This window comes from Triticum aestivum, chromosome 1B (assembly GCF_018294505.1).
Source record: "Triticum aestivum cultivar Chinese Spring chromosome 1B, IWGSC CS RefSeq v2.1, whole genome shotgun sequence".
NCBI lineage: Eukaryota > Viridiplantae > Streptophyta > Magnoliopsida > Poales > Poaceae > Triticum > Triticum aestivum.
The window spans coordinates 675,416,212-675,433,631 of NC_057795.1; the positions used below are offsets into that span (position 1 = coordinate 675,416,212).

A 17,420-nucleotide genomic window follows, 5' to 3' on the forward strand; every position below is an offset into this window, starting at 1 on the left:
ATGGAGCGCTCTAAGTAATGAATGCCTCGAATGTCGGTCTCTTCCCCTCCCTCCGGATGCTTTTTGCATTCCTTTTCGTTGGCTGGTCATGTGCACGATAAACAATCCAATGAACGTTGCTCAGCTGTGGACGAGATCTCCCGGCTGGAATTCATTGTGTGCGCTGGTCGTGCAATTGACGTCGTCCGCATAGCACTGCTCTTCGATTAATATTTAATCCGGAAACGACGCGCAGCTCATCCTGCAAATCAGCTGGGTCCGTGGTGGCCACCATGCTAAATGGGACAAGTAAAAACCTGTCGGCCACCACGCTCAATGGGACAAGTAAAAAAAACTGTCGGCTGCTGGACCGGTGGTTGGAGGAAGTAAAAGCTCTGTGTTGCGCTCGCGTGAGGCAGCAAAGTTGACCTGGGTAGCAGCTAACTCTGCTGCCCAGCTTGCAGCGACCTTACAACTTCTTCTTTTTTAGAAAAGGAGGATGACCCCCGGCCTCCTCTGCATCTGGGCGATGCATACAGATATTTTATTAATTATTCTCACAAGACCTTGCAAAGTAATGCCACAGTAAGACTAAAGCCGCCGTCTAAGCAACAAACCGTCGCTACACCTATCCACTTGATGAAGGGCGCAGATAGCCTGGGCCTAATACCAAACAGACATCGCAGCCAAACCTAACATCTAAGACCCGAGGATCCATCCAGGACGCCTGCCGGGCATGGATCTCGCCGGTCCGGCGTGCTCTAAGAGGCCGCCGCCGCCAACTGCCACCGCTCCATCTTCAGAACTGTACTGATGCATCAACCTTGATCGGTCTAGCTATCGTCGATGCCACCACGACGCCCAACGGCACCTCCTTCCTGCGTGCAAACAGCTGTGCACGTTGCGGTCGCCACTGATACACCTTAGCACCATGCTGCCAAGTACCACCAGCCGACACAGCTTGAACTCTTTGGAAAGATCTGTCGTGCGTAGCACCTGCCGACCAGGCATGACAACTACTTTTAGTTTTTCATGTTTTACAAATCCAGCTTCTCTACCTCGTCAGAATATATACACCGACTATTCACAGAAAAAAAGAATATATACACCAACGCACAGATTCAACGATGGAATATGTAGTGCAGATTTGGTTGTTCCATATACGAGTTTTTTTTTTGAAAGAAAACATCCACTTTATTAATTGGAAATGATAGTTACATCGTCAATATTCTCCATAGGCTCCTCAAACCAATCTCTAGTTACAGAAGCTTTCGCTAGCCTAGCAAGTTCATGAGCAACCTTATTAGCTCCCTATTACAATGTTCAAATCTAGTCAACGGAAAATCGCATGCCATGAAGTAGCAATCCTCGAATACTGCCGCCGCAACTCCCGCCGATTGTCCTCCATTCTTCATTGTATCAATGACTTCCATATTATCAGAGTTAATAATAAGACGATTGCATCCCACCTTTTGTGCAAGAATTAAACCAAACCTAAGAGTCATCGCTTCTGCTGTTAGTACATCAGCACAGCAATCAATCTTCCAATTTCAGCCAGCAATGAAGTTTCCTTTGTCATCTCTGAGCACCACACCTGCCGTGCCCCTGGGTAGATCATGGTCAAAAGAAGCATCAACATTTAGTTTAACAAAACCAATCGGAGGTCGGCTCCATCCTTCTTTTCTACTAGTCGCACTAGGGGAGTGGGCATTCACATAGTTTGCAGTTATAGCACGAATCATCATCGAAATCTGATTCACTTCTTGAGATTTCTTTTCATGAACCAACATGCGTCTCTCCCACCATAAATACCAAACGGTTATCGTGATTAATTCACTTGTATTTTGGCAACCTAATATAGATAGTTCCGAATACGAGTTTGTATGCAAAAAGTGTTCAGAAGGGCTTGCTCACCTGTGATGCTAAATGTGAAGGACGGTCTCCACCATGACTTGAATGCCAGAGCTATGGACGACTTGGAAGGACCCAACTTTCCTGTCGAGAAGAACATTTCAATGGTGATTAGAAACAAACGAGGCCATACGAGACTTGTTTATGGGTCAAACCGACGAGTGAAGCTGCTTAACCTTCAGTAGGAAGTTCTTGTTAGCTTGCCAGCTTGCACCTAACTGAAACAAGGAGTTGTTGCCACTCTCTGCTGGTTTACTTTTATCAATCCTAACAACAGTGTTGGGCTTCTCACCCGCAAAAAAAAATCCTAACAACAATGTGGAGACGGAGTTAATCAGTTGATGTTTTTTTGATGCGTCAACGGCGGGCTTACGCTTGCCTGAACCATTATTGCGACCATCGAGAAGTGTTACAAAGTGTTCAGCACCGGAAGTACAAGGGATTAGAGAGAGAGAGAAAAAAAAAGAAAAGTACATAATGCTGGAGGCTACAATCTCGTAGCTAAGTGAAACAACATAGAGGCCCAGTCGCAAAGCACAATTTGTGCTGAGCATTCTTACATCGGTGAGACCAAAGACGAAGGTCATTTGCCGCGGTGGTTGTAGTCGTGTGTAAATTGAGGTGGAGATCTCAGAAAACTTTGGCGTTCCTCCTTTGCCAAATATTCCAAAGGACGGCCATGAGGACAGTTGATCTTGTCTTGTTAGTGAAGTTCCCGTCCCAGGCGTGGAGTAGCCCCTGCGGCGCAACTGGGCAAAGGCTATCCAGTTCCGCCCATAGCGGGCGAAGCCGTCGGCATTCGATCAAGAGGTGTTTGAATTTTTTGCATTGCGTGCAGAAGGGACAGGCGTCGGAAGTAGTAATACCTTGCCGGAAGCGCCTGGCGTTTGTAAATAGGCGGTCTTTGTTGGCACGCCAGATGAAGATCATGCAATTGGGGCGTAGTTGCTCCAGATGGCCGAGGCTAAGGCGTCTGTGGGCCTCGTCTTCCAAACCGCCGTGTATGCCAGTTTAGTGGTGAGCGGCTTGCATGCTTCCCTTGAAGTTCTGCAGTCAGGCACCTGCAAATTCACGTTTATCATGGCCAGAATATTGCGTAGTTCATTCAATTTGCATTCGGCTGTGTGGGACAGCCGCGGAGTTAGTTCCAGGTTCGGGCCGGCAAAGCCAGATCACGAGCCACGGTAGTGTTGGGCCGGTTAGAGTGGGAGAACATCGCAGGGAAAAGATGGGCTAAGGTGTGGGTGGAGTTAGGGAGCCAAAGGTCAAGCCAGAAGGAGGTTGTGGCCCCGTTGCCGAGTTGAACCATGGTGGTGGATCTAAATAGGTCAAGCCCTTTCATGATCTCGCTCCAAATTGGAGTGTGATGTGTGTCCGTCGTGCTCACGTCATTAGTGACCGACCAACCATACTTAGAGACAATGTAGGAGGGTTCCCTCAAAGGGTGGACATCGTGCAACTTCGAGATGTGCTTTAGGACAAGGCAGAGGTTCATTTGCGTGAGCGAAAGGAAGCCGAGGCCTCCATTTATGAAGGGGGCGCACACAATATCCCAAGCCACTTTGCAATTGCCACCGGTGACCGTGTCCTAGCCGGTCCAGAAGAAGGCCCGACAGTGCTTCTCAATGGCCTGCACAGTGCCTGCAGGGAGAAGAAGGACACTCATAGCGTAGATTGGAAGGGCCCAGAGAACGGATCGGACAAGGATGGCTCTTCCGGCCAACGACAGTAGCAGGCCCCTCCAGCCTGCCAATCGCTTGTCTACCTTGTCAATGATGAAGAAGAAGTCCGCAAGATGGAGTCTGTGGGTGGAGAGGGGCAAGCCTAAGTAGGGTTGAGGGAAAGTGGCAATGGTGAAAGGATCGATATAGTTGACTAGAGGGGGGTGAATAGGCAACTAACAATTTTTAACTTTTCTTTACCAAATTACACTTAGCATCAAAGTAGGTTGTCTAGATATAAAACTAGGTGAGTAACCTATATGATGCAACAACAACAAGCACACAAGCAAGCAAGATATACAACACAATATAAGCTTGCACAAGTAAAGGTAAGAGATAACCAAGAGTGGAGTCGGTGGAGACGAGGATGTGTTACCGAAGTTGCTTCCCTTTGAGAGGAAGTACGTCTCCGTTGGAGCGGTGTGGAGGCACAAAGTTCCCTAAGAAGCCACTAGGGCCACCGTATTCTCCACACGCCTCACACAGTGCAAGATGCCGTGATTCCACTATTGGTGCCCTTGAAGGCGGCGATCGAACCTTTATAAACAAGGTTGGGGCAATCTCCACAACTTAATTGGAGGCTCCCAACGACACCATGAAGCTTCACCACAATGGAATATGGCTTCGCGGTGACCTCAACTGTCTAGGGTTCTCAAACACCCAAGAGTAACAAGATCCTCAAGGGAGTAGTGGGGGAATCAAATTTCTCTTGGTGGAAGTGTAGACCGGGGCCTTCTCAGCCAATCCCTAAAAAATCAACTACTTTTGATTGGCTAGGGAGAGAGATCGGGCGAAAATGGAGCTTTGACCAATAATGGAGCTTAGGGAGGGAAGAGGTAGTCTTCTTGGGGAAGAAGATCCCCTTTATATAGTGAGGGAAAAGATCCAACGGTTACCCCCTTACTCAGCCCGCGAGACGCGGTACTACCGCACACGCTTGCGGTACTACCGCAAGGCGCTACGGTACTACTACTTCTGGTTGTGGTACTACCGCTCGTGCAGTAGAAGCCAGAAGAGGTCCTGTTGCACTAGGAAACGAGTGGTAGAACCAACGGAGCGGTACTACCGCGTGCCCCTGCGGTACTTCCGCAAGGCAGGGCTCTTCTAACTGGTAGAAGCGCGGACTAAATAAATTACGTCTGTGACTACTTCCGCTGAGTTGAGGACTGTGCAACAATCCGGCACGGTACTACCGCTCGCAGGGAGCGGTACTACCGCGTAGGGGCGGAAGTAAAAAATTACTTCCGCGCCTACTTCCGTGCGCGACAGCGTTCTGAGCTAGAGGCCGTCTTACTACCGCTCGCAAGGAGCGGTACTACCGCTTCCCTGAGCGGTACTACCATAGACCCCTGCGGTACTACTGCTCCCTTGAGCAGTACTACCGCACGCCATAGAAACTATAGCACTTGGAAGCCTTCATCTTGCAGACACAAAGATAAACGGATGGTGCTCCAATAAAGCGAAGGAAAGGTGGTGCAAAGAAACATATGTGTACGTGTTGATTCCACCCTAACCTTTCCGAAGCGGACCCCCTCTTAATAGTACGGCTTTCCTACGGCTCAAATCCATCGAAAAGAAACGTAGCGAACCGCCGTCTTCGATAGGCTCCGAGGGGCACCGAGTCGTCTTGTGCCTAGACATGAGATATCTAAAATGCTCAATGCACACGATTAGTCCGCAGATGCACTATCATCAATCACCAAAACCACATAGGGAGAAATATGCCTTACAACCGGGCATCCCAAAATGGCCGCGAGGCTGGAGGAGAGCTCAGGGTCAACATGGATTGGGGCAAAGGTGCTTTTGTGGAAGTTTATTTTGAGGCGTGTGGCCTCTGAGAACTGCAGCAGGATGGCCTTTAGGGCCCTCAACTGAGTTGCATCCGGCGGCATGACGATGAGCGTATCGTCCGCATATTGTAATACAGTGCAAGGAATGTCAGACGCGATTGGGTGGGATAAAATGCCATTGGTGGAAGCCTGGATGATAAGGCGTTTGAGGACATCAGCGACAAGAATGAAAAGATAGGGGGAGTAGGGATCACCTTGTCGCAGGCCCTGATGGCACTGAAACCATGGGCCCGGCTTCCCATTTAGAAGAACGAGGGAGCTGGTGGAAGTGTTTAGGTGGTCCACCCACCGGCACCAAGCCGGGGGGGGGGGGGGGAACCCTTGGCATGTAACATAGCAGCGAGGGTCGTCCAATATACTGGGTCGAAAGCTTTATGGAAGTCAAGCTTGATGACAATTACCAGGAGACGTCGCTTAAAGCAAGTCTGAACAATGTCGGTTGCATGGAGAAAGTTTTCCGCGATTCCATGGCCCCGGATGAAACCTGTTTGCTCACAGTGCACTAAACGGTCGATAAGGGGCATATTCCTATTTGCAAAGCACTTGGAAGCAATCTTAACTAAGCAATTCTGCATGGACACTGGCCTGAAGTTCACAGGTTTCGAAGCATCCGATTTTTTGGGCAGGGGCACGGCACACTATGTGCAGAGTTTAGTCGTTTGAGGTCTGCGGTTCAGTTGCTCATTCAGTCGAAAGAAGCCTATTTTTCACCCCTCAACATGTAAGCTTTCAAGGAGTTTCGGTTGCTCATTCAGGATGTCGACGACGATCTTTTGACAGCGGTGCATAGACAATTTGTGAGCGTTGGCAGCGAGCTACTAGGTGGCCTATCCAGACACCTTCACTTGTTGACTTCAACTGCCATCTTCCAAGACATGCTAAACAATTTGCTACTCTGGTGATTTGATTTGTTTACGTCAGTCACCTTCACAGGGTGTATCACATGCTAAACAATTCGCTACTATGGACAAGGGTGCGCGGAAGTTTGCTACCCATGTGGCAGAGCCAGGAGTTGGTTGCGAGATCTTATAGGTTTCACCTCTAGCCTACCCCAACTTGTTTGGGACTAAAGGCTTTGTTGTTGTTAGTCACCTCCACAGGGAGTAAGTGTGATGTGGCCGCCTTACTTATCTTGCTTCCCTGTCCTGTCCTTCCTAGCGCCATCCCAGGGTTCCATGGTTATCAACCCCGCCCAAGAAACAAAACAAAAATCTAGAGCTGGCTAAGTAAATGAAATGCAAATGTATCACTCACATGCCTAGTTCAAATGGCCTTTGCTCTGTCCTGCCTGGCTAGCAAACCATCTGGCCGACTAAATACTTCAGCACGCTCGGCTCAACCATCACCACAACTTGACTGCCTACATCCTCCTATTACATGTCTACTAAGTGGAATAGCCTGAAACTGAACCTCAAACCTACAACTTCTCGCCAAGTCAACCTCAAACCGGCCTGAAACTGAAATCTACAAGTCTTTTCAGAGCAACTCTACTCGCCCAAGGTCCTGCGGCGACTGCTGGCTCGAGTTCCTAGATGATCTTGCTCATGGGCCTGAGCTCCGTGGGCAGGTGGTCGAAGTTGCCCGAGTCCACGTCCGCCTGGAACATGGGCCGCTGCCCGAACTCGCGCAGGGCGGCCGGCGCCAGGTGCTCCTTGTTCGTCGACATCATCACGTAGTTCGGGTCTGCCCGCTCGTAGCTGCATTTGTTTTTTCACAAACAACAAACCATAGCATCCATCCTCGGTCAGTAAATAGCCAGCGATACATCACACCACGCCGCTGATGAAAGGCAGTCGCAAGAAAGAAAGCCTCGCACAGAGATGTCGCAATCATCCCACAGAAGGAAGCGGTGGTACCTGGGCTGCCTGAGATCCTCGACGCGGATTCCAAAGCCGCACGACGTCGTCCCCTTCGAGTGGTCGTTCTCCGCTGCAAACGTAGCAGCAGGAGTCAGCTCCAAGTTGTATCAAGTCCTCAGACGATAATTTGAAACCACTTTTCCATTTTTATGTTTTGTGGATTCAGTTTCTCTACGTCATCAGAATGTATACATCGACGCACAGAATCATTTTTTTATGTTTTGTGGATTCAGTTTCTCTACTTCATCAGAATGCATACATCGACACACAAAACGGTAGTGTGGGTTTGGTTGTTCTGAATATGAGCCATTTTGCTTCAGGAAATACGTGCTGCTGTCCGCTCTTGTTCGCACGCAGAAGTATAAAGACAAGGTTGCGCACCTGTGACGCTAAATGTGAAGGATGGTCTCCACCATGACTTGAATGCCAGAGCTACGGAGGACTTGGAAGGACCCAGCTTTCCCTGTTGACAAGAACAGAGCAACGGTGGTCAGAAGCAAATGAGTCCACATAAGAATTGTTTACAGGTCCCATTGACGTGTGGGTCTACTTAACCTTCAGTAGGAAGTTCTTGTTAGCTTGCCAGCTTGCACCTAACTGAAACAAAGAGTTGTTGCCACTCTCTGCTGGTTTACTTTTATCAATCCTAACAACAGTGTGAAAATGGAGTTAATCAGTTGATGTCATGAGAAAGAAAAACAAGAGTTATGTTTATTCCAGTATAAGGCTTACCCTGTAGCCAACTCAAGCCCCAAGTCAATGTAGTTTGTGATCCCAACAACCTGATCATCTTCAAAAGGGTTTTTTATCTGATGGATACAAGCAGCATACACTCTCAACAAGCTTGGATACCATGATTAAAATTAACATACAGTAAACCCAGGAAATATAAGAAGCAAACAGCTAGGGGGGAAAAGGAATGATACGTATGAATAGTCATAAAGCATTTCTTAGCGACACAGAAATTTTAACTGTAAGCATCAATTGCCAATTGCATGGAACATCATCTGTACGCATAGTGACATACTGGCATCTTCAATTTCAGTCAAAGCATGGTGGAGTTTAACCAAATTCGTGGCTAAGTACACATCTCTTGGAGATTCTTCTATCCTCTAACAAAAATTAGATTTGGCACCTCTTCTTACTATGTGCCTGTTATATTGGCAACAGCAGGCAAAGTAGCATGGACCGTTATTTATCTTATGAACTTTGTAATCTTACCCTCTTACTAAAAAGATAATCATTCTTGTGCTTTCTCAGTTCTTTTACTAATATGTATTTGTCTAACATATTGACTATTGCAACACTGAAACAGGACAAAGGAACTACAAGTCAGGATCCACATGCAGCATAAAAGGCTTGATGTTCTTATTTGTTTTTATCTAATCAAAGACAGATAATACCAATTAGTTTCATCTTATCAAAGACAGGCACCTCCGTAACCAATTAGTTGCATAGAGATGACAGAAAACCAATAACTCTTTCCGAATAAGCAAAATACACAATCAAAGAGAAGTGTCCTTACCCTTCTTTGAACAACCAGGTGCTGATAGAATGATGCAATAAGCTGCACATCAGGGAAAACAAAATTCCATTGACCATGAGACTCGGTGAAGGTAAACACAGTTAGTGTTAGAGATATCAAGGTTTTCTTTAACTACCATAATAAATAACAATTTAGTTTATGTAGTAGTTTTTTTAATGAAGTGCACCATTGCTCCCTAAGAGAAAGAAAATTAAGAGAAACAATATGTATCAGGCCAGCTGTTTCATGGCACGCTTCTATGTGACTAAAGATAGAATTCTTTGATGCTTAGGTGAAAAACATTTTTTCACAAAGAAACATGTATTGTCACAGTATGTACTCCCTCTGTCTCCAAATTCTAAATACTAGTCCAACTCTAACTATCTAATAGGTGTTGAAGCTTGTCCCCATAGTGATGTGTCATGGGGAGGTACTCATGCATATATGAATTACTCTGTGCAAACTCACTGTTGCCTACATATATTCAGATATATCAACATATAATGTTTTCCAACCAGCATTTTTTTCTTGAGAAAAAGACACCTCAACATATATATAGCTAGTTCTAGATTTCACATCCATTGAAAGGGCAAATTATCTGTCATAATGTCTTGTTTATAGCCTTATTAAAGTATCCTAGCAAATGCAAGCGAACTTTCCAATCAACGAAACAGCAAAAACTAGAACAGACCTGTGTGTTTCTGGCAAGCTCTAGGGAAAAATTGAATGAAGGGCTGAGAGGGCTTGTTGAGGCCACACCATAACTGATTGCATAATTCCAGTTCTTCGGGTCCGTGTATGGCATAGGATGTTTGTTTCCACCTATTACAGAATGGTCACAAGAGCAATAAATCTAATAACTCAGAAAATCTCATAAAGTGCAAATAAGAAACTGAATGTCCTCATCTCCTTGACTACATGCATGAAGAAAAAACAACTGCCATTAAAGCAGAAACTGATTGTACATATCATAACATTGCAAATATTACATTTCAGTCAAATATTACAACAAGAGGGGAAAATGTTGGAAAATAGAATAGGAATAGAAAATATTCAGAATTGCGACGTACTTCCATTCTTTGTGATTTCATGACTAAAGAAGCTATATGCTAATAGGGCTTGATAAATAGAACATGCATCCTTTGGTGGTGAAGAAAACGAAGCAAATGCAAATCATCAGAGTGATAACTGATGGGAAATTTACATGCATCTATAAAAGGGCAACCTGGTGCATGTAGCTCCCGCTTGCGCAGGGTCCAGGGAAGGGTCCGACCACTTTGGGTCTATAGTACGCAGCCTTTCCCTACATTTCTGTAAGAGGCTGTTTCTATACACAAAAGAATTGTAACAGATGAACAACCAGTGCTGCAACTCTTTACGGTGCTCCTATGCTCCGCTTCAAGCAGAAACCCAGAACCATCATCAAATGTTAATGAGACTCAGCAAGATAGTGATTTTTAGTTACATCTTCTACCTATCTACTAAGGTGTTGGAATTTTACAGGTTGATGAACTGGCAGTCTGGCACTACTATTTGTTGAGCATTTTGCTAACAATAATAAGTTATCATTCAGAGAATAACACTCACTAAGTGGCTTATATTGTGCTCCTGCACATAAACTCCCTTTTCTCCCAACCAACCATGCTCCATAAGGCACCTCAGCAGATTCTGCAAACAAAGGTAATGTCAGCAGGTATTAGTGCTTTCAATATAATATATATTGAAATTATAGTAAAAATAAACTCAATATAACCAAGAAAAGATTGGATATAAGCATATTATTCGGCAATAATTCTAATCCTTTAGATGGATCCAAATTAAGTGGGTTTTCTACTTCGTTATGTATAATCTTTAAACACAATTCAGAAAGCACATAAGACATAAATGACACATACCAGGCAATGGCACAAAGGACGCTCCAATTGATAGATTCTCTGAACCATATCTCACACCCAGGACAGCATAGTCCTCAGAAGACAGTCTGAAAAACATAATTCCCTCACTGTCATGGTTTCCAACTATATCAACTGAAACTGACAATGAAAATGTCTAACATAGTTTGCCCAAAAAAAAAAACGTCTAACATCATATTGGGGAACATTTCTCAAAATAACAAAGGCTTCCCTGATTTGCAACAGCAACTAGATATGTAGTTTACCTGTTTCCCATTAGCAAAGGGATTGTCCCAAATGCACCAAGATGATACTCAGGGAAGTAAGCACATGACCTCAGCTTCAGCATGCTGAATAAACAAGTATGAGCCAAAATAGCATCATCTATGCAATTTTCAGAATAAGTAATAACAAATGCAGTAACAGTATTATCCAACCAACAAGAAAGCACATACGGTTCTGAAGTCGACACTTGAACATCCACAAAGGTATGGGGATCATACAAATATCTAAAAAGAAGACAGTAAAGCATTTCTTGTGTCAGAATAGAACAAAGAATGCATAAATACAGAGTGCTGGTAAATTATGGAATACGTACTTCTGCCAGCGAAATAGAGCGTCTCCTTTTACTTCTGTTCCACTAGCTTTATCTCCAGCTGCAGATACCTAGTGATATTAAGGTAGGCAAAGACTTCGCTTGCAATAACTAGGTGTCAATCGACAGTGTACTGCATTAGTATAAAACATCTTGGCACTTCAATTGCAAGACCTATAATCATTCTACAAGTCAAGAACACAAGGGTATGGGTACAGCTTTATAAACCTGCACATCAGCTGAAAATACTTTCCAGCACCAAGGTGGTATGAAGCACTGTTGGCAATCTTAAAATTGTTGCTTGTGCATAGTGTAGACGAGGCTACCCAGTGGAGATTGGTGGTTTGCATCAGAAGGGTAGCATCCAAATGGAATGCAGTTTTATTGCAATTGACAGAACAGGCAAAAAATGTTATCACCATGAAGCAATTGAGAAGTTACAGGAAGGAACCATTTGTAGATCCACTGATCCTCATGCCCACCTACCTAACTTGGACAGATGCAGCAGAATAGAAAACAATGTGGTAATGAAAATTCATGTCTCAAAGGATACGTTGGCGACCAGATCGACGTGAGGATCTTCCAGCGGCTTGAGCATGATCCTGGAGGATACGGTCCCCGCGTTATCGAAGTAGTCCTCAAACAGATTGCCCAGCGGGAGCTTCCCGAACATGAGCTCATACGCCGGCACCGACATCCTGCGTGGCCAAGACAAAAGACAAAAAAAAAACACTTGAGTAAATCGCAACGGAGGATCAATTGCCGCTTCCATGTGCTCATAGACGTGCTGTCAGAATTTTAGAATCACGACTGTATTACCCGCCCAATGGCCCTGATCGATCAGCAGGTGTGAGTCAGTGGCATCGTAGAAAGAAATCGCATATCTATCGCTTCGTTCGCGAATGTATATTGTATAGACGACGAGGGGTCGCTAATCATGGTCATTAGTGGATGGATTAGTACGGAGATTAGGAACCCTTGGCCACTGATGAAACCGCACGGCGCAACCTGACTGACACTTGGAGTCAGACCCGCGGTCGCCGCTACCGACCGACTGGATCGGGAGGGGTCGGAGCGGATTTGACGCGCAGGGGACGGGAGGGGAGGGGAGGGGAGGGGAGACGGACCTGGTGCGGGCGGCGATGGGCGGGTAGTCGAAGAGCGGCGGCACGAGCACCATGGGCGGCGGGGGCTCCGGCTTGCCCAACAGGCTGCTCAACAGGGAGCCCATCGGGGACGCGCGCGCGGCTGGGAGATCCGAGAGCCGAGGGCCGAGAGCTCAACGCCGGCGGCGAATCGCGCGGCGGTTTGTTGCTGCTGGGGGAGGGGGAGATCAACTTGGGGGAGAAGAAGAAGAAGAAACAGAACAGCCCGTTACGCTGGGACCGTGGGGATGACAGCTGTTGGCATTTGAAGCGCAACACCGCATTGCTCCACCAATGTTTTTTTTTTTGTTTTTTTAGGGAACATTGCTCCACCATTGGGCGACTGTTTTTCAGGGAGAGGGATACGTGGGCCGGCCCAACAGAGGTGCGCATGCATCAGCACTCAAAAACAATCCCATTTGTGTCCCGTTTCCTCAAACAAACAAAAAAAAAACAAATCCCATTTGTATCCCAAGCACATGACCTAAGATTTGGGATTCTCAAAAAATAAAATAAACCCCCCTAAAACAATTTGCGCAACAAGTTTTTTTTCCTTTTTTTTCCTTACATTTTGAAGTATTCCATGCATTACATTACCTATTGAATATTGAAAAAGTTCATCACGCATTTAAAAGAAATGTTCATGCAGTGTAAAAGTATTGAACTAGAGTCCATGTTGATATGTTCAAAACCATGTATTTGAAAACCAATCGTATCTTAAAAATGTCAAACATGTATAAAACAATAATTTAGTTGTGTACCCAAAATCTACAATGTGTATGAAAAAAAATACATCAAAACATATGTTTGGAGAAAATGCTAATCATGTATTTGAAAAATGTTAATTGCGCATAAAAAAGTACCTGATGTGTACGGATAATATACAATGTTAATTAGATAACTAGACATGTGTTGAAAAATAGGGGGAACAACAAAGAAAACCGGTGAAATATGAAGAAAGAAACAAGTGAGAAAGGGGAATCGGTGAAAAAGGGTAGGAGTTGGCTCCCTCAACTTTCATTTCCATCCCACTTAAACTAAAAGAACGTCTGTGCGTTGCAATGGGGCCACGTTAACTTTAAGAGTTTAATATTACGACATTGGCGACCTTTTTTACCATCAAATCCTCACACACACTCTTTCTCCCCCTCCCTCTTCCTCGCTCTCTCTCCCTCTCTCTCTCTCTCTAACACACACACACATAGCCTATTCTCCCCGCCAATAAGACTTACTCAATTGGCAATAATGTGTGGACTTGTGGTGAGCTTGACTGAACTAATGGATAGTGTGATATATTCCCCAATCATTTAACAATGAAATTTCCGAACTGGGAAGATTATGTAACACCTCAAGTCGTTAGCTACAGTGACCTCCCCCTAATGATGCCACGTCATCAGGCTTGCTAAGCCAAACTGCCACTTGATAAAAATCAAAGCCCAATTCAAATTTAAAATAAAGTCAAATAAATTATTTTGTCAAACAGTAAAACTAAAATGTTCACCATATTCTATAAATTCCACTGATCTTTGACATGTTGAGCCCAACATTATTTGATCCAGAAATTAAATCTTGTCAAATTAATAAGAGGTCCAACAGTAGTTAAAATAACCAATTAAATATAAACCTAATTTTATGTATTTCCTTTTGGCCCCAAACTTTTTGTGCCACCTAAAAATATTGTGCTCGAATTGTGTGCATAGTTTCACAATTAACAAAATCCATTTAGTTGATATAAGAATAAATAGAAAATGGTGTTAAAAAGGAGAAACATATTAGAATACATTAAAAACCAAAAGGACGATGAAAAGGGGGATTTCCCTTACCCCCGGGCCTTGCCACCGAACCGGCCCAGTGGTCCAGTCCCCGCACGGTCGTCTTCTCCTGTTCCCCGAACCCGTCGCTACAGAGTCGGGCTCCCGCCCGACCACCTCGCCGGCATCGAAGGGGAATGGATAAGGGTGACGCCCTGCCTCCCCTGCCTCGCGCCGCCTCCTGTCGCGGCCATCTTCTGCCGGCCGCCCTCTCAGCCACGCCGGCCGCATCTCTGTCCTCCACCGTCGGCCGCTCGCCTCGCCTGCTGCGTGCTTCTTCCTGCTGCTATATCAAATTAAAAGAATGAAAATTACCACTTGACAAGACAAGAGTGGTAAGCTATATCAAAAACATTGAAAAAAAGAATGGAAAATGCGGAGCCCAAGGCCCCTTGATTTTGCATATTTCGGTTGTAGATGCTCAAAGTGAGTTGAAATTGAAACATGGGTGGGTCCCAGTTTGATAAACAACGACGATTGCGTGTGAGGTTGCCCTTACATTTTTTTTCTTGTGTGGATATTTAGAAGAAGAATTTTTGCCTTAGTCGATTCCCCACCTTCCACCCCCTCGTCCCTCCCCTTTCCCCTTCCCCTTCCCCTCCAGCGCCGGGGGGCGGATCTACCCGCCGCCGCCTGAATCCATCGGGGACCTGCGCCGACGTCGCCGTTTCTCTTCTTCCTCGCAAGCAGGTCACCAGGTCTCCTCCCTCCCTTTGTGGTATGTATGTATGAGCAGCTAGCTAGGTTGTTCCTTCGCGGCATCGATTCTCTCTGTCAAACCAATCGGCTGCTAGTTCCGCTAGGGTAGGGACGGGACCTTCCAATTCTGGGTAGATCTGCTCCCCCTGCAGTGTCCATGGCGGCAGGGCGTGTTCCTGGATCCGAGTTTGTGGATACGAGTACGATTGGTCTGCGGATGATACGATCTATATCTTGCGTCGTTACAAATTTCGGTTGATTTTATGATTTTTATTAGTACAAGATGATGCGTGATAGCTTGATGCTTTTTAGGTTAATAGTTACAGTAGTAATAATTAGTACTCTGCACTTGGATACCCTTGTGTGTACAGTTACTGCATCTTTTAGGTTAAATATACTCTGCACTTGGAGTATTCAGTAATGATTTCTTCGCGACTAGAATATCCAGTAGTGTGTTCTATGTCTTATCATCATTTGATAGATAGATTATAACTGCTGCTGCTCTTTGTAGATTTTGAAGTAAGGAGAGAGGTCGAGCCATGGGGAAGAGGAAGGCGGCCGCTAAGCCACCCCCTAGGAAGCGGATGGACAAGCTCGATACCGTCTTCTCCTGCCCATTCTGCAACCATGGGAGCAGCGTCGAATGCCGGATGTTAGTACTATCTTCACCTGTTGTCTTCTTAATTTGGAATGGCTATCCATTCAACATTGTGACTGGCCTTCTCTTTCTTCCTTCAGTGATCTGAAGAATCTGATTGGTGAGGCTAACTGTCAAATCTGCCAGGAAAGCTTCAGCACCACTGCAAATGGTATGTATGAATTAGACACGCAACCGCAGATTGTACCATCTAATGTAGACGTAGGTGCCATACTGATTGACTTTCAGCTGGAAAAAAATTTCCACACCAGACATCTCATTGGTTTTGTTCCTTCTCAACCAAATGATTGATTGATTGCTTGCAACTCTAGGAACATGGTATAGCTTATCTGCAAATTTCGTACAGCCATTCCCATTTCATACACTTGGGGGTTTAGTCACTAATCAACTAGGTCATTAATAGAGCGGCCATGTGTCTCCCTATTTTATCATGTCCCTAGTCTGAGTTAACTGAATTACTCGAAACAAACCTGCATTCATCAGAACTGGACCTGTATGATAATGTTATATCCTGTAAAGGAAATACAGTGTTAAGTACTAGTTGTTTAGCTTTGTTGAGCTAATGTTCTCAGAATTGTACTAATTCTCTGTTCTCTTTGGTGCAGCGCTGACTGAAGCTATTGATGTGTAAGTCGAATCCAACAAATAACTCTTTACTCGTTGTTGCAACTCCGTCAGGTTTATCCGCACCACACCTGGAACTGAAAATTGAACCCCTTGTCCTGCAGATACAGCGAATGGATCGATGAGTGCGAGCGCGTCAACACTGTTGAAGATGACGATGGTGCATGAGCAAGTGTAACTATAATACTCTATGACCTCAATGTGTTGCTGCCATTTACTGCCACCGTCAGCCATATCTGTAGTAGCATTGTAACAATGTACTGGCCGATTGAAACGTTAGTAGGCAGTTTGTCCCGTGCTTAATACACGACCGATGATATCGTGTACCTGTATTTGTAAACCTTGATATAGCGGCTGAGATTACACCTAATCTCGGTACCTGCAAAAAATTTGTACTCCCTCCGTAAACAAATATAAGAGCGTTTAGATCACTACTTTAGTAATCTAAATGCTCTTATATTAGTTTACAGAGGGAGTACTTGAGACATGCCGTTTGGGAGGATGTTCTGTGAACAGTTAAGTCAAGAATTTACACTTATGGTACGGTGGTTGTTTGATAGACCATGAACTGTGAATCGTCGAATGTATGCTACTTTTGGGATGTGCATGCCAGTATGGAAAATTCTCTTACCAGCCCAGGGACACTATATTTCGAAGTATGTCATGTGGTTCAAAGGATTGCCCCAAACTTCGTAAACATGTATAAACCGTAGATTTGTTAACTTGTTAGCTGTTCTCAGCAATTTTTCAAAGAAAAACAAGACGATGCTTTCAAGTTGCGTGATAGAAACAGTTTGGTTTAATTTGTTTGCAAGGCAGACTTGATTTTATGCTATGCTGGTTGCAACAAAGATCATTAATCAATTAACAATTGCCTTGTAAGGGTCCTGCTTTAATTTCAGAGAAATAGAAGAGGCCAGTAATTGCAATGGTTTATTCCAAACTGCAGCCACTCTAACAGCATGCTGCACTTGTTTTCCAGGATGGATACTGGATAGATAACTTCAAAAGGAATTTATCACGGTGTGCAGCAGAGCTTAGGGAAGGTAGTGTACTTTATTTACTTAGCTCACTAACACAGTATATGCAAAAGAAATTACTGCACATTCTTTTTAATATAAGACAGTGTAGTGGTAGTATTTGGGGTTTCA

The 17,420-nt window shown here is 44.9% G+C and overlaps 2 protein-coding genes across 4 annotated transcripts; one reads left to right on the forward strand and one right to left on the reverse strand.

Annotated features, from left to right (window-relative positions):
* Positions 1–6,688: 6,688 nt before the first annotated feature.
* On the reverse strand, positions 6,689–12,706 carry LOC123147815 (uncharacterized). The gene is made up of 14 exons (XM_044567129.1): positions 12,460–12,706; positions 11,886–12,030; positions 11,336–11,403; positions 11,193–11,246; positions 11,004–11,087; positions 10,741–10,826; positions 10,433–10,513; positions 9,537–9,667; positions 8,846–8,887; positions 8,053–8,129; positions 7,876–7,966; positions 7,702–7,783; positions 7,318–7,390; positions 6,689–7,158 (listed from the first exon to the last, which is right to left on the reverse strand). Exons 1-14 carry the CDS (start codon positions 12,561–12,563, stop codon positions 6,990–6,992), a joined length of 1,287 nt encoding a protein of 428 aa, XP_044423064.1. The 5' UTR covers positions 12,564–12,706; the 3' UTR covers positions 6,689–6,989.
* Positions 12,707–14,776: 2,070 nt separating this feature from the next.
* Positions 14,777–16,833, forward strand: LOC123147824 (transcription elongation factor 1 homolog). Of its 3 annotated transcripts, none has more exons than XM_044567153.1 (5): positions 14,777–14,978; positions 15,499–15,639; positions 15,726–15,796; positions 16,251–16,272; positions 16,374–16,833. In XM_044567153.1, exons 2-5 carry the CDS (start codon positions 15,527–15,529, stop codon positions 16,435–16,437), a joined length of 270 nt encoding a protein of 89 aa, XP_044423088.1. In that variant the 5' UTR covers positions 14,777–14,978; positions 15,499–15,526; the 3' UTR covers positions 16,438–16,833. The 3 variants fall into 3 exon arrangements, with proteins under 3 accessions (XP_044423088.1, XP_044423081.1, XP_044423073.1); XM_044567146.1 differs by having other exon boundaries at positions 14,794–15,006; XM_044567138.1 differs by having other exon boundaries at positions 14,794–14,986.
* Positions 16,834–17,420: the final 587 nt, after the last annotated feature.